The following is a 21,092-nucleotide window of genomic DNA, read 5'->3' on the forward strand; positions in this document are numbered from 1 at the left end:
AAATGGGTCCACTGACCCCCTGTAATTATTCAATGAGGCTGTCATGTGAATTCACAGCATCACAGATGTAAAGTGCTGACATACAGCGGGTGCTCAATAAATGCTCACCATCATGATGAGACATGACACAGGTAGGAGCCAGCCTGTCTGGGTTGGAGGCCAAGCTCTGCCACCTCCAGCACTGTGAGCTTGGGCATGTTTTCTGGGCCTCAGTTTCCTCATCTGAAAACAGGGAATCAACAGCACTGGAGATCATGTGACTAACACAATAGAAACGCTTGGGCCACACCACGTGTTGTTACTACTATCGGCGGGAGGTGAGCCCCGCTGGGGGCCAGACGGGGCTCATGCAGTAACCCCATCAGGGAGGCCGCCTCGGAGGGGTGCCTGGGCGGCTCCATCAGTTCAGTGTCCAACTCTCGGTTTCAGCTCAAGTCATGATCTCACGTTTTGTGAGCGTTCAAGCCCCATATCACGCTCTGTGCTGATAACACAGAGCCTGTTTGGGATTCTTTCTCCCTCCCTCTCTGCCCTTTTCCTGCTTTTGCATGCACACGTGTGCAGTCTCTGTCTCTGTCTCTCCCTCCCTCTTAAATAAACTTTTAAAAATTTTAAGGAAGGCCACTTCATGTCTATATTAAGGAAGAAGAAACACAGCACAGTCCAGTGACTTGACCAAGGTCATTGTTTCACTGTGGCAGGTCTGGGATTTGAACTCACGTCTTCAGTTGCTATGCTGCCCATGTAGTTCAGGCATGACTTCAGTGGTGTTGACACTGGGTTCCAGGGAACCTTGGGGATCCCTGGAGATGCCTCGGGCTGCTGAGTCTGAGGTGTGGCGTGAGGACAGGAGGGGCCTGATGGCTGGGCTCCTGAGCAACGCCTCAACGGGTGACAAGGACCGGGAAGGGGACGGGGACGGGGGCAAGGAGCCTGAACGCATGGGAAGACAGACTGAGAGAAAGTAAAATGCTAAATCTGCCCCTCTGCTCACGGCACTTCTGACACCAAATGTCGGCTTTCCCCACATGGACAACCAATTCTCCAACACCAGGCACCGGCCAACCCTGTAACTTAATTCCATCCTGGAGGTGACAACAGGTTAGTGTCGGACTCCACAGACCCCAGGGCTCGGCCCTTCCCCTCTGACAGCCTGGGTCCGTGGGCTTCCGGCCCTTCTGCCCAACTTGGCTACAAAATTGGGGGTTCCCAGAACCTACCCCTGATCTTCGATAATTTGCTAGAACAACTCACAGAGCTGAGGAAAGCACTTTACTTACATTTCCCAGTTTATCGTAAAGTATGTTATAACGGGTCCTGTATGAAGAGCCAGATGGGAGATACATAGGGTCCAGAAGATTCCTGAGTGTGGGAGCTTCTGTTCCTGTGCAGCTGGAGGCCACTACTCGGTCGGAACACGGATGCAGTCATCAATGCAGAGACTCTCTGAACCCCACAGTTTAGGGTTGTTTATAGAAGTTTCATTAAGAAGGCATGATCGATCATTAATCCAGCCTCTCCCCTCCGCAAAGGAGAGGCACTGAAAGTTCCAAGCTGCGAGCCGTGGTGACCGGCCCCCGTCCTGAAGCTGTCCGGGAGGCCACCCAGAGTCGCTTCATGCAAACAGAAGATGCTCCTACCACCCAGGGACCTCCAGGGGATTCAGGAGCTCGGTGTCAGGAGCTGGGAGCAGTTGCCAAATACACAAGTCTTATTATGTGACTGACAGCAAGGGAGACTGAGGTCTAGAGAGATGAGGCAGCAGAAAGAGGGGACAGAGGAAAGACTGAGCAGGAGCCCCCTGTGTTAACAAGGAGAGATGCAGCAGAGAGACCGAGAGACAGGGGGACAGGAAGGAGGGACAGGCAGACTCCCTGGTCACGATGAAAGGCTTCTGACCCTTGCTTCCCCATCTGGGCTGGCTTTTGCCCTCCCAAACAGCCCCCCCCTCCCAGTATCTTGCCCAGTGGACCCACACCCCCACACCCCAACTGGCCCTCTCTCCGCCCAGCCCCTCAGGGCAGGTGGGTCAGCCCAGGGGCTTGGGCCACTGAAGTTGCCAGCATGAGTCTGGCGTCTGCCCAGGACCAGGCATACCCAGGCCAAGGGGAACTAATGCCAAAGACAACCCCACCGAAGGATACAAGTGCTTAGGCTGGGGGACAGGGGAGGGGGAGAGGGGGCAACACGCCATTGTCAGGCATCCAGGTCCCAGTGCCATGGAACGTGGCCTCTGAGGCCTGGTTTGTCCACCTAAGAGCTCTGTGACCTTGGGCAGTCCCTATCCCTGCTCTGACCCTCTGTTTTCCCACCCATAAAATGGGGATAATAATCATAATATAGTCCTTGTTTTATAGGGTTGTGGCTTTCGTGTGAATGTATACAAAGTGCTTAACATAAGCACCTGACACCTTATAAATTCTCAACATTAATAGTGAAAAAAAACCATGAAAGCTTACCTCCGGAGACAGGGGTGGCTGAAGGGACCCGGTCAGGGAGCCTGAATTTCCTTAACTTACTGGGACCTAAGGAATGTCACAAAAGCTCTCTGATGCTCCATCTCTTCATCTAAGTGGGGCTAAAACCTCCTCACCTACCTACCTCGCAGGAACTGGGGAGAGTTTGTGATAAAGTCTACTGTACAGAGAGTAGCATCATGGGGCCAGGCCAATGGGCTGCGATTCTCCCTCCAGAAAAAATGTCCAGCTCCTTGGGCGGCCCGGGAACAACTCCCGTTTCCCAAGGGTCCTCCCACTGGATGGTTAGCCCATCCTTATCTAGCTGACAATTCCTTAGCCAGTGGCTGGGTAGTCAACGCCCCCAGCCAGTTGGATCAGGATGCCTTCAGTGCTCTGTCCAGGGGCTGGTGTGATTGATGGGGTGGCATATGGGGCTCAAAAAATCAGAATTGTTCCCTGGAAAGGCCTAGGACTCACCTTCTGGCTTGGAGGGGAGCAGGGATACAGAGAGCACCTCCTGGGCCTAAGATCACCAAGAACTGTGACCATCACTAACGTACTGAATACCAGCCAGTGGGCTAAGTGCTTTCTTATGCGTTAACACTGCATCATTCCCCCTCCTGATGATCTGTGGGGTTAACGCTGTGAGTATAAGTTATAAACACTTATTTCATTTGAGGAAATAGACCCAGAGAGGCTGGGTAACTTACCCAAGGCCACACAGCTGGGAAGGGCCAGTGCCAGCTTTGCTGCCCAGATCCGGCTGCCTCCTGAGTCCTGTCATGTCCCGTACAACCCAGGCTTATCTCAGAGGTGGCACAGGCATGCCTTGGGAGCACAGGGCTGTCATGCTGTCCAGGATGGGTCTAACACAGGGACAGGAAGCAGCCGGCATCATGGATGGGCATCAGGAGACCTAGTGCCACTTTGTCCGTTTGGCTGCTCTGGTATCTACTGCCGGGCCCTTGCCCTCTGGGCCTCAGTTATCTCATCTGTAAAATGAGGTTGTGCCAGATACCCGGAGGCCCCTCCTGCCTCTGATTCATTCTGACACCCCATCTCCATCGAATTAGTAATCCCGTTTCTGATGTGACTTCAGAGCAGTCTAATTAAGGCGTCTTAACATGGGATTCCCGGACCTCTCGAGCTCCGGGAGCTGCCTGGAGTTAGGAACGAAACTGTTTATGAGTATTCATCTGCCCGGTATGCATTTTTCCAGGGAAAGTGTCCATATTATTAACAGGTTCTAATCCCAAAAAGCTAAGAGCAATGGATTATTCTCAACTTTCAGAACTGCCCTAACCTCGATCTAAATTTTAAGGGGAATGGGTCGAGAGGGCTGAACCCTACCGTGTAAAATTCTTCCCTTCACTGTGTTTCAAGTCCCCTCAGACTTCCAGCAGCTGCACCTGCTCCTGTGCCTCAGGCTTCCACCCTCGGGCCACGCTGACCCATGGAGACCCCAGCCCCCAGTGCCTCGGACTAGCCCCTGCCTCTACGCCAGAAGTTCCTATCTGCTGTCCTGTTACTCGGTCCTCACCCCCATGTCCGCTCCCTGGAACAGCGGCGCCAGGACTGGCCGGTCTTTCCTGAGGTAGGTGCAGTGACCAGGATGACCGGTAGGGGTCGCAGGGTGGACAACCCTGTGGAGGATCCGAGGACAGAATCATACCACTCGCTGGCCCCCTTAGCAGCCTGAGGCGGGCAGGCGGGCGGGTGGGCAGGAAAGTGTGACAGCAGTCAGGAGGCTTGTGTTCTGGATCTAGTTCTTCCCCTTGGTAGGCCTCAGTTTTTCCATCTGTAAAGTGGAGGGAGATCACCTAGAACCCCAGATGGTTGCTAAGCAACCCTCCCACTGGGACATCCTCTGGATCATTCTGATTGACAGTGGAGGGAGAGAGCTGTCTTGTACTCCCTTTGGCAGAAGCGCTTGACCCAGCATCCTTAGGGAATGAAATAAAATGGCTCCAGGGCCCTTTCTCAGACTTGACTGAGCAAACAGAGGCCATCATCGGCCAGCTTAAGGGGAAGCCTTACCTCTGGGGGAAAGGAGGGTTCTCCATAGGGCTGCCTGGGGTGGTGAGGGAAACAGGGATTTCACTGGCAGCCTCGCAGGGTGGGCTGGGGCCTTGAGATGAGGGTTTATGGGGCCTGGGTGATGGGTGGCAGCCTCCTTGGGTACAGCTTCTGCCCATGTCTGGAGAAGGCCAGGCAGGCCCTGGTGGGGAGGGAGAAGCCCTGGGTATAGGGCTGGAACCTGGACCATCCCCCTCACTCAGCTTCTGGCACTCCCGTCCCTGTTCTTCTGAACCCTCTCTCTCCCTCAGCTCCAAATTCTGGGCCCGGAGAAAGCAAGGTGAAGACCCAGGGATGAGGGATGCATGGGGATGGGGCATGCCCAGCCCTCCATCCCTCGACCCCCTCCAGGGGGCCCACGAGGACTAAGTCCTTTTCAGTACACAAAGACCTCCCCCCAACGCAGTGGTTAAAGAACGAGACACAGGCGTGACAATGATACGGAACATTCTCTACAAAAGTTATAATGACCCTGCGGGAGGGGTGCTTTGTACGGCGGCGGGAATCCCCAAGCCTGGCCCACCCCGCCACTGGGAGACCAGGGAGGAGGTTGAGGGGCACACGGACAGGGAACAGAAGAGAAAAGGCAGCACCTGGGGCTCTGAGAAAGTAGAGTCGGCACTTGAGGGCGGCCCCAGGCCCAGGCCCCAACAACAGGGCAAAGGACTGGCGTGGGCTTAGGGTGGCAGAGACAGGCCCCCAAGCCCTCCCTGTGGGAACAGAAACCACCTGCACCATTTCCCCCCTTCCCAGGCACAGACACAGGCGCACCAGAGGGAGGCCTGTGGCATTCTCTGGGGGGTCTCTCATCTCCCGACCTGGCCGAGGGGGCCCGGGAAAGAGATGGGGGCTGTGGCAGTGCTCCCGGTGGGAGCTGCTTCCTAAACTTGAGGGTCAGGGATGTGGGTCCACTGCTGACAGCAGGTGAGAGGGCCCCTGAGTAACTTTCCCATCTCTGTGACCTCAGTCTGACTGGAAAACTGAAGACACCCGCCTCAGGACACATGTCCGAGGACCGTCTGGGGCTGGCCTCTCCCCTGGTCTCACCGCCATCACAGGGCAGGGACACGCGTGCTGAGCCCCTGCTGACCTCCTACCTGTGCAGAACCTCGCAGCTGCCCTGCCGCCTCCAGACCTGGAGGGAAACCCACCAGCCGACCCCCCCGCACAGACACGCATGCGCAGGGCCCTGGGGACCTGGGGCAGTCAGCAGCTTAGATTATCCACATCCCCTGGCTCTTCTGTGTCGCAGGACTCCCCCACACTAGGCTACACACCCAGCTGAGGCACTGGCAGATGCCTTCCTCCAGCCCAGGGCACAGCCGCCAGGCCTAGGGGCCATAATACTGCAGATTGTTGCTCTAGCACCTTGCATCTATTGCCCTGATCCTCTAGGGTCCCTGGAGGGGAGGATGAGGAGGGCAGAGTGGGGCCAGGCCCCACCACCAGGGGAGCTGGTGAGGGCACCGGTTACCCCCACTTCACGCACCAGCCTGGCGCTCCAGCTCCTGGGCACAGCCAGTAGGTGAAGGAGAGTAGGGGGCTGGCCGGGCTTGGGGCAGGGGTAGGGACCAGAGTCAGGGCATTTGGCTGAAGAGTCTAGCCAGGAACCTCCTCTCCTCAGTGTGTGGGGGGAGGGGAGGGAACCAGCCCAAACTCTTCCCTTCACAAAAATGTAAGAAGTGAGCAAGTCTCCAGCCTGAGCAGGACAGGACCCTCGGAGGAGGGGTGGGGAGAGACAGTGGCCCCTGGGACAGGCCACGCCCCCTCCACACACACACTCCTGTGCAGCTCTAATGGGCGGGTCATCTATTCCCTGGGGCCCCGGGGGTTCCCTGCCCTTCCTCTGGGGCTGGCCTCCCAGGAATCCACATGTCCTTTAGGGCCATTCCGATGGAAGTGGCTCGAGGGCTCCCAGACCCCTTGCTGGTACCTCCAAGCTATACCTCCGTTGTGGAGTGTGGACAGGCTTTCAAGGGAGATGACCCACACGGTCTTTGCTCCTGGGGAGGGGCCGGGGGGCTTCAGGGCTGGCAACTGTGAGGACCTCGTGGCCTCACGGTGGGTTGTGGCAACTTGCGATTCATTTTGGTCTGGAGAGAGGAGCCCCCTGTTATCTGTAGAGAAAGACGCAGAAACGGACTTCAGGTAAGGGCTTTCAAGACATCATTTAAAGCCAAGACCAACCATTTGGACCCCTAAGCCTCTCCTGGCAAGCCAATGGTCAGGGATGGGGACACTAGCCTAGCCTCCCTATCCCCTGAACTCTAAACCAGACTGCCTCCCCACACCCACCCCTGCCCAGCCATGCAGAGCAAAAGCCATGGACACCAAAAGGAGGCAGCAGCATTTGCTAAGATACCCTGGGAAAGGGGTCAAGGCAGGGACAGCCACCAGCGTGGTAGCAGACTTGAACTCTCCCCCAGGCTCTAGAGCCACACAGACCAGGGATCAAGCCCAGCTCTGCACCCAGCAGACCCTCTGAGCTTCCACTTGCCCTGGAGGGGATAATGTAGCCCCTGCACACAGGAACCCCGGGGAGGACCCAATAAGAGGACCCGTGTCTCCAGCACCCAATGGATGGAAGGGTGATTCCTATGACTACTGTATCTCAACCATACTAAGACACCCATCTGGGGGCATTTTGATTATCTCCAAAGTCAAGGTGCATTTTACATTAACCGTGACAAGAAGGCCTCCTATTTGTCATGAACCTGGCAGCTTCTTTTTCAGAATTGGGGGTAAACAAATTAAGTGGGACCCCTTGTAATTGATGGGAACTTAGATTTTATGAAATGCGGTATTAACCCCCCTCCACATTCCTGAAAAGGCAGATCCCACCCAGGAGGCCTTCCGACCCCTTTTCCCATCCCCCAAAGCCCGGGACACTCACAGCTCTGTGTCCTCCAGAGCAGGTGGGCGTTCCAGCGCCTGCCTCCTCCTCCTCACGGCCCCCAGAATCTTCTTGCGGGGCCCCAGGGGGACGCTGATGCTGCGGAGGTCAAGGTCGGAGCACAGCATCAGCGCCTCGAGGTCGATCTTCTCCTGCCGCAGGAGGGAGGCGAAGTCCTCCATGTGCAGAGAGGCCAGGAAGGTGTCCAGTGGGCTCGTCTCGGGCTCCAGGTCCTCATCCAGGCCCAGGTCCAGCTCGTCCCAGGGCAGCTCCTCCCCGCAGCTGCGGTCCTGCAGGCTGTTGGCACTGCCCAGGCTGTCGTCGTCCAGGCTGGGGGAGCTCTGCAGCCGGCCTCTCGGCGCACCCCCGCCATCCAGCGCCGCGTCCTCGCGGCCCAGCCCGTGCAGCCCGCTGCTCAGGTAGTTCCTGCGGAACACCATGGTGCCCAGGCCGGGCCGCGTAAACAGGGAGTCGTGGCCAGAGTCGGTGCTGACCTCCGAGTGGGCCGGCTCGGCCGCCAGCGTGGCACGGGAGACGCTGTCCTCGTCCGAGAGGAACATGTCCCGGAGCGGGGAGCGGCCCCACTCCTTGGGGTTGGCGTAGGGGCCCTGGCGCACGAACATCACGTCGCTGCCCAGCTGCAGCCCCGAGAGCGAGCGCACGCTCTTGCGGCCGTCCTCGGAGATCTTGAAGGTGCCCTCGCCGCCCTGCTTGCGCCGCTCCAGCTTCCGCTGGATCTTGGCCTTGCCCCTGGCGGTGCCGTGCAACGTGGCCTGCGAGTAGGGCAGGTGGCTGCCCAGCGCCAGGTGCTGCAGCCGGCGGCTCAGGGTGCTGGACGTGAGGCTGGAGAAGCTGAGCGTGTCCGCGCGCTCGGCCAGCTCCCGGCGGTAGCGCCGCTCCATGCGCTCGTGGTGCTTGCGCTGCATCTTGGCGCACTCGCGGATGCGCCGCTCCGCCTCGCGGAAGGCCTTGTCCTTGAGCTTGCCCACCAGCTTGGGGTTGAGGCTGCTCTGCTTGGCCGCGATGGAGTCCAGGTAACGCACGCACTCCATGTGGCCCTTCATGGCGGCCATGTCCAGCGGCGTGTGGTAGTCGTTGTCCAGGCACCAGATGTTGGCCCCGAAGGACACCAGGAAGGAGAGGCAGTGCAGGTGGCCATTGGAGGCTGCCAGGTGCAGGGGCGTGTTGCCCCAGATGTCACACTTGTCTGGGTCGCCCCTGCAAGGAGGACACGCCAGGAGGGGGATGAACCAACACAATTTTGGGCGGGCAGGTGGCGCTGGCTGCAGGTGGAGAGAGCTCCTGGCCTGTGGGGGTTAGGTCCCAAAAGATTTCCTCCGACTCAGGAGACACCAGACAGAGCCTGGTGGGGGAGGGGGGCGGGGGGAAGTCCCCAGACTCGCAAGGGGTGGGGCGACAGAAAAGGCGGGGCCAGGGCGGGGCCTTCCCCAAGAGCACTGATGGCTGGGAATCTCAGGGGATAAATATTTGATGCCCAGAGAGAAAGGAGTGAATTATTCATGGAGCCCAGTGGGGAGCTGGCCCAGAGAGGTGGTGGGCCCGGGTGAGTCTGGGTCTCTAGGCTGGCGAGGTGGTGAGTGTGGCTGTGGGTGCAGGGGTGCCCATAAAAGAGGAGGAGAGGGTGAAGGGTGCTGAGCCTGAGCCCCTGGTGAGTGTGAGTGTATGCCTGTTGTCAGCGGGGGCATGGCCGCATCTGCAGGGAGCAGGGCCAGGCCTGGCAAGGCTGCGTGTGAGAGCAGGTGTCGGGTCTTGGCCTGGGCTGGGAGGGGAGTGCAGGGGCAGCCAGGACTGAAGGGGAGGAGGAGGTGAGTCTGCACCCTGGGCCCAGTAGCCCTCCCTTCCCGGGGCTGCCCCATCTTTGGGAGCTCTGTGGGGCAGGCTGGCTTGGGTCTGCCCAGGAGACCCACCCAGCACCCTTCAATGCCCTCCACAACCAGACCGTGCCCCCTGGGTATACTCTGGCTGCCTCCTCCAAGCTCTCCCCTCCCACAGGGGCCTAGCTTGCACCCCTGCCTCACACTAATGAGGCCAGGAGGCCACCCCGCAAGCCTGCAGGAAGAATCACCCGTTGTCTCAACAGCTCCCCCCACAGCCCCCTCCATGCTTCCCCTACTGGTGCCAAGTCCTGCAGGACAATGTGGCAAGGATCTGCTTGGCATCTGGCCCACACCCCGTCCAACACCAGCCCTTGCTGTCTGTAGGAGTTGGGGGACTTGGTGTACGAGGAAGGCACCGGTTTCACCCATGGACCTCTCTGATGAGGGGAGCAGGATGGCAAGATCACTGGGTACTCTCTTGGTGTGGGAAGGGGAAGTCTTGGCCTCTTGGAACGTGGCTCAGCTGTGTGGTCTCAGGGGCTGCTCACACCTGCTGCCGGCCTGAGGAGCAGCCTCAGAGGGAGGGCAAGGGGGCTCCCCAGCCTCCCCCCGCCCGCCCACTGCATGTTCAGGCCACAGGCCAGCGTCGGGCACCAGGGCCAGCCATGCCCTCTTCCTTCCACCGTGATTTCCCAGGGCCTGAGATGTTCATAGTAACCCTCTTGGGGCACGCCTTCCACTCCTTTTCCCTGGCCAGGCTGCCCAGGTGTCCAGGCCAACCAAGTGACCTTTCTGTATAAAACCGCAGAGCCCGGGGCCAGTTGTCCACAGTGTCATTCAGCCTGGGGAAGCCTGAGTCAGCAGCCCTGGGCCCCAAATTCCTTAATTGCTACCTTCAAACCCCTTCCAGGGCTCTGACACCTGGACTCTATTCTCGCTCTTCCCCCCAGACAACTCCTAAGGGAGGGAGAGGGAGACTGTTGAGGGGGAGGGACACAGAAGGAGTTAATGAGGTGGCTATGCCCAGTGACATTTGGTGCTGTGGACAGTGCCCATAAGTCCTGAGAACGAGCTGGGAGAGAGCTGTGTGAGCCCGGGCCTGCAGGGAGGTGCAGCACTGGGTGGGGGGGAGCCCTTTAGACCCCAAGTGGGTAGTAAGGAGCCTCTCCTCCACCACTTCTGCCCCCTCTCTCCCATCCCCACGCTTGCTTCCGGGTGCCTCTCAACCCGGGAGATCTCTCCCACCTTCCCCTCACTCTGCAGTCCCTCCCACAATCATGGGCCCCCAAATCCCAGTCCCTCCCCTCCTCGACCCACATTCAGGTCACCAGTGTCACGTGCTTCAAGTTGTGTCCCCCTCCTACCACTGTAAGGCTCCAAGCTTCCACCTTAGGCTCGGTAGAGAAGAGGGTGGCGCAGAGGATTGGGGGGGATGGTCCCTTGGAGTCTTGGGGAGTGCCTCTCAGGGTCCGGGAGGCCTAGGACCCTCTTTCCTCTCCACCCCTGGCTGAGGCAGGGCCAGAGCGGGTACTCACCCTCGGCTCACGATGAGACGCAGCGACTCCAGGTTGCCATGGTAGGCAGCCCAGAGGGTGGGAGTCATGCCATCCTCGTCGGGGGCGTTCAGCTCCTTCCTGGTGGCCTCTTTGAGGAGCTCCAGGTAGCCGTCCCGGGCTGCCCGGTGGTACTGGTCGTTCATGGCGCTTGACTTGGACGGGAGGGCAGGGGGCGTGGGGAAATGCCCCCCGCGGGGGAGGGCGGCGGGGTTAGTGCTGAGGCATGGGGTTGGGGGAGGGGGCCGGGCAGGGGCCGGGGCCGCCAGGCCCCGGGGCCGCAGACGGAGGTTGCGGAGCGCCGGAGCCGCCGCTACTCCGACATCTGAGCTGCTGGCTGGGGGAGGGAGGGAGGAGAGAAGGATCTCCCGCCGCTTGGGGAGCCGCCCCCGGGCTGCCCCTGGGTCCTAAACACCCAGCTCCCGAGCGCGCAGGAGTGACCCATGCGAGGTCCTGTCCTCGTTCCAAAAGTGGTCACCCCAGCATCACGCCCCATGGGGCCTAGTCTGCGGACAATCCCGGGGTCTGTCCTCACTGGAGCCTCGGCTCTGCGGCTCCCGATGTCTCCACCCGTCGAAGGGATGGGCCAAGGGCTGGGGAGGGGGTCTGAGGGCAGTCTGGATCCCTAGGACTGTGGGCCTAGGAGGGGTCTGAGACCACGAGGAGCTCCCTGCGTCCTGGCTGCCACTCGCCCGAGCAGGGTCGGCGGGCCGCGCTCCAGCAGGGGGCGCCAGAAGACTGGACGTGAACTTCCTACCCAGCCCGACTTGCAGCTTCCAGCAGAGCAGAAGACTGCGGGCAGGGATAGAGGAAGAAGGAACTTCGGTCACTGTGAGGGTGTCAGGGAAACGGGCACTGGGGTCCCGATCTTGGGACAGCAAAAGAGGAGCGCGAAGGTATAGGGTGCTCCGGGGCTGAGAGGGCGTCGAGGTGCCTGCGGCCCTTGGGGCGTCTGTTGAGCATCGGTGCTCCCGGCTCTCCGGGTGCTCCTGGCTCTCCGGGATCTCGGGGCCCGAGGGCGCCAGGGCGCCAGGGCGGGGTGCCCTCTGGGTGTCGCAGTGCGGGGCTGCGCCCAGGCCGTGCTGCTCTGAGGTGACGGGACGGTGGGGGAAGGGGCGCCTCTTAACGGGTAAATATAAATCTTACCTTATCTGGCTCCTGCGCGCTCTTCCCTAAATTCAGCTCGGAGAAAAGATGGATCATGTGAGTGGGGCTGAGAGATTTATGGAGCTGAGCTCCGGCGGCTGTAAATCACCCTGCCCTGCCCGGTATAAAGCGCCCGTCCAGCCCAGTGTGGGAGAGAGGAGACGCTCGCCACCCCCTGACCCCCAGCTCAGCGCGGGCTCCCGGCCCAGCCAGGTGGGTGCCAGGACTGGACAGCTTGGGGAGTGGGGAGCGGGAGCTTAAGACGGGTCCGTCGGGGCTACCGCCGCCTGTCCTTCCCTCTGCGCTCGAGCCAGAGACCCGAGGGGTCGGAGAGCCCTCCGGGCTGACCTGGGGTCCTGTTCGCTCCTCCTCCACAGTGACCCCTCCAACCTCCCCCAGTCGCCCCTGCCATGTCCGAGGAGTTGGCCCAGGGACCCAAGGAGAGCCCGCCGGCGCCGAGGGCGGGCTCCCGCGAGGTGTGGAAGAAGGGCGGCCGCCTGCTGTCGGTGCTGCTGGCCGTGAACGTGCTGCTCCTGGCCTGCACGCTCATCAGCGGCGGCGCCTTCAACAAGGTAGCGCTGTACGACACCGACGTGTTCGCGCTGCTCACCGCCATGATGCTGCTCGCCTCCCTCTGGACCCTCTTCTACCTCCTCCGGACCGTGCGCTGCCCCAACGCCGTCCCCTACCGGGACGCGCACGCCGGCCCCATCTGGCTCCGAGGTGCCAGGGGAGGTGGTGGGGGGAGGAGGTGGGAGGCAGGCAGGGAGCCAGAGGCTGGGACCCTCAGAGGAACTGCGCGTCAAGGTAGGGGGCTGAGAAGTGCACACACACACACACACACACACACACACACCCACCTCGGGACTAGATGTGTTTGAGGATGAGATGGGCCGTGGTTGGTTGTGAGAGAAAAGGAAGGGGAAAAGTCTTGGAAGAAGAATGAAGTGAGGGATGGAAGGGGACTTCTGTGCCCTTTCTCAAGATGAAAGAAGGTGGTCCTGGGAGAGCCTTTAATGGACAGCAGAGAGCAAAGGCCCGCTGTGGCTGAAAGAGCCCAGCATAGGGTCCTTCTTCCTCCCATGGGTGCAGCCCCCGAGAGATAGTGGCTCAACAAGATATCCATCCATTCACTCACTCAATCCTATATTCATCCTTCCGTCCACCCACTCATGTTCGCGACCATCCATTTACCCATCCATCCTTCCATCCATCCAACCATCATCCACCCAGCCAGCCAGCCACCCAGCCAGCCATTTATCCATCCTCTCACCCACCCCATTCATCGGTTCGGTGCCTTGATCCTCCCCCCTGCCCCATTCATCCATCCATCCACCCAACCACCCATCTAGCCATCCATCCTCAGATCTGTAAACAATTGTCTTGCCCCACTTCTCCACCCCTCATTCCCAGGAGGGCTGGTGCTGTTTGGAATCTGCACTCTGGTCATGGATGTCTTCAAGACTGGCTACTACTCCAGTTTCTTTGAGTGCCAGTCGGCCATCAAGATCCTGCACCCTCTCACCCAGGCCGTGTTTGTCATCGTCCAGGTGGGTGGGAAGAGTGTTCCGGAGTGTGGTGGGAGGAGCCAACATTTGGCATGAGGTCAGGAGATCTCCACTCTTCTACCCTAAGCAATCAAATAAGGCAGGGATAAGACTGCAGTGCGTATCATATGAGTCCATTAATCTGGAAGCATTTGGTAATGAAGTAATATCCAAATGTGAGCTCCTACTTAGGGGCCCTGCAATTTTATTTCAACCTAAGCAGTGCCAGTATTAACATCTAGGACTCCTGGGTCGTGGCAGAGACATGTCTGTCTCCTTGAACCTGGCGTGCCCTCCCGCAGTGCCCTCCCTGCGTGCCAGTAGAGGGCATCATTCTCGGCCCAGGGTTCTGCTGTGGGCATGGCCCTTTTGGCCTCAGCTACTGCCCATATGTTCTCTATTTGTTCAGGAAAGTAGGGTATCCTGTACCTGGGATTTTTCAAACAAGTTCAAGTATACACTTTTTTATTTGTTGCATAAATAACACTGAAAGATGTCGTGACTGAGGCAGGACTGGTCATACATGGGACCAGATCAGAGAGACCTCAGCGCTGTGTCTTGACCAGAATGACCACATGTGAGAATCCCTCTCCTGAATCATCACCCCTGCTGTGCAGATTTCCACAATTCAACACACTTATGACTTTGATACTTATATAGTTTTACTCTTTTGCATTTTATGGGTTTGAAGAGTACTCAGGTAAAATGAAAATACAGATGCCCCCACATTGACAAATACCATGACAAGGATTTATTGGCAACCAGAGGAGAGTAAGCATTTCAGGGAAACAAAAGATGAGGTGGGGCAGGGGATATTGCCAAAGGGAGGTGAGAAGTCCCCAGAGATCCTCTCTACCTTGGACAAGCCCCAGCCTCAGACTGGCCTCACTTCCAGTTTTTTGACTAGTCAAAACTCTACTTGACTTCCACCCTGCAAAAAAACAAAAATAAAAAACAACAAACAAACAAACCAAAAACCCAAAACACCAAGAGTTTACAGGTAACATTTTGCAGACTCTGAAAGAACAAGAGAACTATTTTATACAAACTGTTCCATAGAAAGAGAGAAAGCTCCCACTCCTTTTGTAAAATCTTGGCAAGTTAGTACGGGGGCTCTTGAGGTAGAGAGAACATACTGCTGGGTTTGGACATGGGAACTCCAGGGCCTAGCCCACCTGCAGAGTGAATGACTGCCCCCGCTCTCTCAACAGACTTATTTTCTCTGGGTCTCCGCTAAAGACTGTATTCACGTCCACTTGGACCTCACCCGGTGAGTGCCTGCTCCTCAGCTCAACACCCATGCCCACCTGGCATGAGAGACGAGGGCTTTCCAACCTGAGGCCTGGGCCCACTTTCTCCCGCCTGGGTGGGGTTTCAACCAAGGCCCCTATGCTCCATCAGCCTGATTTCCACCACTTAGTGCTGTGCGCTTTGTAGTGTTTATATGTGTATGTGTGTGCCCGTGTGTGTCGGTGGGGTGGGTTGTGCAGTGTTCTGTTTGTGCTTTCCTCTAGGAGAGGGAGCAGAGTGGCCTGCACCCCTGAACACCCCCTTGGCCCTCTCTTGGGGGGGCATCCTGGCCAGACTTAGCGTTCCTTCCAAACTCGACCTCTGTTCACACAGGGGCCTGACCACTTCCTTGCTTCCCAGCATCATCTCTTAGTCTAGCTCCCCAAGTCTCTATCTCCCTCAGGGACACACGATGGGCCAGACCCTCATTGGCCTCTTTGCTCCCCCTCCCCACACAGGTGTGGTCTCATGTTCACCCTCACCACCAACCTGGCCATCTGGATGGCAGCTGTAGTGGACGAGTCCGTGCACCAGACTCACTCCTATGACAGTTCCCACAGCAACACCAGCCACCATCGCCTCGCTCCTGACCGTGAGTGTACATTTCAGATTAACCTTGGTCTGGGATGTCCAGGCCCTGGGCTGGGTGCTTGCACACCAGGAGAGTCACAAGGGAGAGAGAGCTACCTCCTCCTCCAGGTTTCGTGTAGACATAGGTGACACTGGAGGGAGGGTGTCAGGGGCCATCTTCTCATTCTGGAGGATGAGGCCTTGGCCCCATGGTTCAGTCTGCATTCCACCAAAGAAGGGACTTGGGCTCCAGAATGAAAGGGTGAGGGTGATCAAAGTGGAGGGAAGGGAAGGGAGGTAGAGTGGCTCAATGGTGATGGCAGAAGCATGGGATAGAGTCTGTCAAGGAGAAGGTAGAAATAATAATCACAATGACAAGAGAAACACTTTACTGACTCCAAATGTCAGGTGCTATGCTAAGTGTCCTAGACACTTGACCTTACTTAACTCTCATAACTTCCCAGTGAGATGGGCACTATTCTTATTCCCATTTTACAGATACAGAAATTAAGGCATAGAAGGTTAAATAGTTTGCCCAAGGTCACAGAGCTTGAAACTGGAGAACTAGTGTTGAGATCCATTTTTGCTTTGAACCAATATGCCATACCGAGGAAGAATCAGGTCCACAACCTCCTGGTCCTGGTTCTCTCGACCTCTGTAGGGTCTCCCACTAACCAGGACCAGACTAGATGACTCAGTGCATGTGGACTTTGCCTGAAGACACACACCCACACACCCAGGATGGAAGTGTCCAGGAACAGAAAGCATGGAGGAGACCCCAGCCCAGCAGGACTGATAAAGAGCCATCTTGCACATACAGAGGGTTCCTGAGGATGGTTAAAACCAGCCCAGAGAGGTGGCCAACTTAGCATACTGGGGCCCCCGGGGGTGCGGAAAGGCACACGAGAAAGGTCCCTGCCAGGGGAATTAGGAGCCAGCTCAATAGCTCTGCCATCACAAGCCGTACTTTACTTACATGAGCCTCAGTTTCTGCATCTGCAAAATCAGCAGGCATAATTCTGGGCATCCAGGAGATGTTTGCCAAGATCCGAGGTATTCTATAAAGTGCACTCTGGACACAGGGCAAGATTCTTAAAGATGGGCTGCAAATCAAAATGAGGGAGATCACTGGGCAAAGCAGCTCACATTCTGGGCCGAGTCAGCTGCTAGGGAGAGTTGCGAGAAAGCTTGAACTTTTGAGGTTCCCAGGAAGGCCACCATCTACCGGGACCAGAACCTCTCCTATACTGGAGAGTCAGGGGTGATTTCTGGCTAGGAAGGATTGGAAATGTTTGCCTGAAGGAACGGAATGGGATGAGGTGGGCAGTTCTGTGGTTCGGATGTGTGTTTACTGAGCACTGGCTATTATGGTTTACTGACATGTCCCAGTCTCTGGCACATACTAGGTGCTCAATAAATATTTGTAGAATGAATGAACGTGCCAGGCCCAGTGCAGGTGTTTGGGATAAGGTGGTGAATATGTCAGACTGTGATTCAACCCTAACAAAAGTCACAGTCTAAACGTGAGGCTCTTCAGGTGGGGTGCCTCCAGGAAGGTGGGAGGGCAGTCCAGCTCTGTGCCCCTTTCTCCACAGCGGAGCGTGCAGGCAGCTCGATGGGAGGAGACTGTCTGTGCAACACGGCCATCTGCCAGATCTTCCAGCAGGGTTATTTCTACCTGTATCCCTTTAACATTGAGTATAGCCTCTTTGCTTCCACCATGCTGTATGTCATGTGGAAGAATGTGGGCAGGCTGCTGGCCTCCTCCACCCATGGCCATGGCCACACCCCATCCCGGGTCAGCCTCTTTCGGGAGACCTTTTTTGCTGGCCCGATCCTGGGCCTGATGCTCTTCGTGGTGGGGCTGGCCGTCTTCATCATCTACGAGGTCCAAGTGAGTGGGGAGGGGGGCCGCACCCAGCAGGCCCTGGTCATCTACTACAGCTTCAACATCATCTGTCTGGGCCTCATGACCTTGGTCAGCCTGAGTGGCTCAGTCATCTACCGTTTTGATCGCCGGGCCATGGATCAACACAAGAACCCCACTCGAACCCTGGATGTGGCGCTGCTGATGGGTGCCGCCCTGGGTCAATACGCTATTTCCTACTACTCTATTGTAGCCGTGGTGGTGGGCGCACCCGGGGACCTACTGGGGGGGCTCAACCTAGCCCATGCTCTGCTCATGATTGCCCAGCACACCTTCCAGAACGTGTTCATCATCGAGAGCCTCCACCGGGGACCACCCGGGGTTGAGCCTCACGGTACCATCCCCAAGGAGCCCTGCCACGGCCTTACCTTTGCGAACCTGGATGCCCTCCACACCTTGCCTGCCTGCCCACCCACCCCCAGGCTGGTTGGTCCCAGCCCAGAGGGCCCTCAGGAAGCAGTGGCCATCATCTTGGCCCCCAGGGGAAACTGGAGACGCCGGTGCCTGAAGGACATTTCTCTGTTTCTCCTGCTCTGCAATGTCATCGTGAGTAACTGGGCGTCGGGATGTGGGGAGAGATGGGGATGGGCTGCGGGGAAGAGAAGCCCAAGGAAGCATGTTCTTTCAAGTTTACTTACTTGGCCTTCTCTGTCTTGCCCCCAGCCCACTCGAAAATACTACAACTCTCTAGGAGGAGAGTAGATTCAGAGAGGGTCAGATGCAGCCCCGGGGCAAACAGCATCTCAGGGCAGAAAGAGATAATGAAATCCCGGCCTTCTGGTGTCTAGGCTGCAGACGGAATTGGAGGGGTCCCAGGAAATGCTGGCAGGGGGGCTGGGTGGAAGTGAGAGGGAGCTGTGAAGTGATGTGGGGAGGGGGTGCCCTCACCCCTCGGTGGAAGGTGTGACTTCTCATGGGAACTTGTGACCAGCCTGCTTCTCACAATAATTGGAGCAGCATCAGGAAGTAGCAGAGACCAGCATAAGTGTGAGCAGTGTCTTAGCAGAGTGCTGCTGCGGGCTGGCCTGGAAGGGGGGGGGGCGTTCACAACAGCACCCCCTCCCTGCTAATTCAGCAAAACCCCTTACTAAGAAAACCTCCTGTGTTAGCAACAGACTTCACCCCAGGACAGAAACTCATGAAGGCACACCCCAATAAGGAAATACCCCTTGTGTGGCTATAACCAAATAGAGAACGACTCCCGTGTAGATCTAATCCCCAGGAGAGAAATCTCTAACATGTAAACATGCATTCCCGTGAGCACATCCCACATTAAGAACACATGTTTTCTGAAGTTTCATTCAATATGAAAACGGCCCGTTCAGCTACAACCTCCAACAGAAAAATATACAAATGCTCTTAATGTGGGTCTATCCCGAGGTAGAGCCCAACTCCAGAGTGATTCCACACCAGTGCACGCTACAGAAAATACACCGACAGGCCTGACTTGGGTTCATTCTTAGTGTGTCCCCACTAGCAGGCAATCTGTTAAAGGGAAAAAAGAAAAGAAAAGAGAAAAGAAAGGAAAGGAAAAGAAAAGAAAAGAAAAGAAAAGAAAAAAGAGTGATCACTAATCTTTGACCCTCCAGTAAAAGCAGTAAGGCTTGAAACCTCCTTGTATCTTGGGCCAACCTGGGAGCCTGCCTCCAGCCTGGCCCCGCCCTCACCTTCTGCCCCAGGCCCCACCTGCAGGCTGGGAACTGCCTTCTGGGAGGCTGTATTTGCTCCAGGTATCTGTTCCAGGGTCAACTCTAGGAGCGTCATCTCCAACCCCTTCATTTCATATGACAGAAACAGGCTCAGAAAGGAGCTATGCATGCGCAAGGACACAGTGGACTGATGTTGGGGAGGGTGGGGCTGGCCTAGAAGCCGTCATTCCCCAACCCACACCCCAACCGGCTGAGCTCCAGCCAGAGAGGAAGCAGGATCCCAGCTCTCACATCCTCCCAGACCTGGGAAAGGGGCGGAGCTGGAGAACAGAGATCATGGAGGGTGGGCCTGGGTACACTTCTGGATGGATCTTGACACCCCCCCCTCCCCCGCCCTGGGCTTGTCTGGTTCTACCACCACCAGACACATATCTCTCCAAGAAAGAGTTGCTGATTTAGCCATTTGTACCAAATTCTCACATCATCTACTTTTCCCTCCTCCACATCTCACAAATAAGCTCTAATAACAGGGTAGATGCAATCACAGGTGGAGCCCTAGCCTGGGGGTGGGCAAGTTCAGTTGGGCGCATTTCCTGAGCTGCTTAGTGAATGCCAGGTCCTACCCAAGACGCCGAAGGTCCCCTCCACTCACCAACACCCAGCCCTTGCTGTCCAACAAACTGGAGGGCTGTGACCCACCCCCCCCATCTTGCCACACCCCTGCCCCAGCAAAGCCCGCAGAAATGATCCTCAAGGCCAGTCCGGGCCAGGTCCTGACACATCCCTTTCTCCGCACAGCTGTGGATCATGCCTGCCTTCGGAGCGCGCCCTCACTTCAGCAACACTGTGGAGGTGGACTTCTATGGGTACTCACTCTGGGCGGCCATCGTCAACATCTGCCTGCCTTTCGGCATCTTCTACCGTATGCACGCTGTCTCCAGCCTGCTGGAGGTCTACGTGTTGTCCTGAAGCCCCCAACAGAGACATGAAGGGGTGGGGCCTGGCTCATGTGTCTATTCAGAGACCCCCAGGAGAGAACCCTAGGCTGGTACATTACCACCCATTCCCCACGGGCCCCAGGGTAGAATTTTCACAAAAGTTATTTTTTCAGGATGAGTTTTTAAATCACAGTCAGACACCCACCCACCCCAGCATGACCCTGGGGCATGGAGTGGCCAGGGAAGGGAGACCTCTGCCTACAGTATCTAGCACCAGGCGAGATCTGCAAGTGTCCGTGGCTTTGGCGCCACCACTAATCCCAGCCTTGTGGCCTGGCCGGGACTGCTGCCTGGGGCTGGACCCCCCTGTCCCCCGCTTCTTGTCTCAGCCGCCCTGTCTGAGCTCATTGCCAGAGAGGCTCTTGGGGGTCAGAGCTGGAAGGGACCCTGGAGATTCTCAGACCTCAAGCTTTTCAGTGGGTGAGCCGAGTCTGAGTTACAGACCAGTACCTGAGTGTTGGGGAGGGGCTGGGCAGGGTACCCAGGCTGCCGTCTTCCTCTTCCCCTCATCCTCAAATGACAAATACATTTGTTTATGTGTTCTGTGAGGTATGAAAGATTAGGAAGGGCTGACCTAGTCAACTACCATCTTATGAAGAAAGTAACTGAGGCCCAGAGAGGGAAAGTGACTTGCCCAAGGTCACAGGGCCTTTCTATGGAGCATAATGATTTTCAAACAGCAGAACTTCTTTTTCCTCAAATAAAATATTTCAGGAACCCAAGTTTATAACATAAACAGGGTTGTTCTAGTTTAAAAGGTGTTGGGGGGACACAGAAACTTACACCACCCCCACTCCCTGGAGGATCCTGGGATGAAGCCATAGTGCTTCTAATCTAGGAAAGGCATAGATGGACTTCGCAAGGAGAGAACAGAGAAAGTCAGGCAGACAGAGATTGAAGAGGAGGTCCTGCCAGCTCGGAGAGGGGGAAGAGTCGGTGTCCACCCACAGTGAGGTGAAGGGGGACAGGGTAGAGGGGGGACTGCGTGGGGGCTGGGCGTGGGGAGCGTGGGAGCGGTGGAACACAGAGCTTAAGAGGAAGACGCACCTGGACCCTGCCCTCAGAATGAGGTGGGCAGGTCTCAGAGGCCGCAGGAGGAGAGAGGAGGGCAGAGGGGCGACTTCCCACCCCACGCGCCTGCTGTCC

General features: G+C 57.3%; 2 protein-coding genes across 3 annotated transcripts; one reads left to right on the plus strand and one right to left on the minus strand.

Moving 5' to 3' along the window:
- Nucleotides 1-4,965: 4,965 nt before the first annotated feature.
- Nucleotides 4,966-11,136, minus strand: USH1G (USH1 protein network component sans). 2 transcript variants are annotated; one of them, XM_029928068.1, is made up of 3 exons: nucleotides 10,802-11,136; nucleotides 7,429-8,646; nucleotides 4,966-6,652 (listed from the first exon to the last, which is right to left on the minus strand). In XM_029928068.1, exons 1-3 carry the CDS (start codon nucleotides 10,963-10,965, stop codon nucleotides 6,649-6,651), a joined length of 1,386 nt encoding a protein of 461 aa, XP_029783928.1. In that variant the 5' UTR covers nucleotides 10,966-11,136; the 3' UTR covers nucleotides 4,966-6,648. The 2 variants fall into 2 exon arrangements, with proteins under 2 accessions (XP_029783928.1, XP_029783929.1); XM_029928069.1 differs by lacking the exon at nucleotides 4,966-6,652 and having other exon boundaries at nucleotides 7,425-8,646.
- A 491-nt stretch (nucleotides 11,137-11,627) lies between these two features.
- On the plus strand, nucleotides 11,628-20,668 carry OTOP2 (otopetrin 2). The gene is made up of 8 exons (XM_029928203.1): nucleotides 11,628-11,715; nucleotides 12,002-12,178; nucleotides 12,343-12,688; nucleotides 13,379-13,515; nucleotides 14,724-14,782; nucleotides 15,261-15,394; nucleotides 16,968-17,845; nucleotides 19,747-20,668. Exons 3-8 carry the CDS (start codon nucleotides 12,376-12,378, stop codon nucleotides 19,915-19,917), a joined length of 1,692 nt encoding a protein of 563 aa, XP_029784063.1. The 5' UTR covers nucleotides 11,628-11,715; nucleotides 12,002-12,178; nucleotides 12,343-12,375; the 3' UTR covers nucleotides 19,918-20,668.
- The last annotated feature ends 424 nt before the right edge of the window (nucleotides 20,669-21,092 follow it).

This window comes from Suricata suricatta, chromosome 17, assembly GCF_006229205.1.
Source record: "Suricata suricatta isolate VVHF042 chromosome 17, meerkat_22Aug2017_6uvM2_HiC, whole genome shotgun sequence".
Classification (NCBI taxonomy): domain Eukaryota; kingdom Metazoa; phylum Chordata; class Mammalia; order Carnivora; family Herpestidae; genus Suricata; species Suricata suricatta.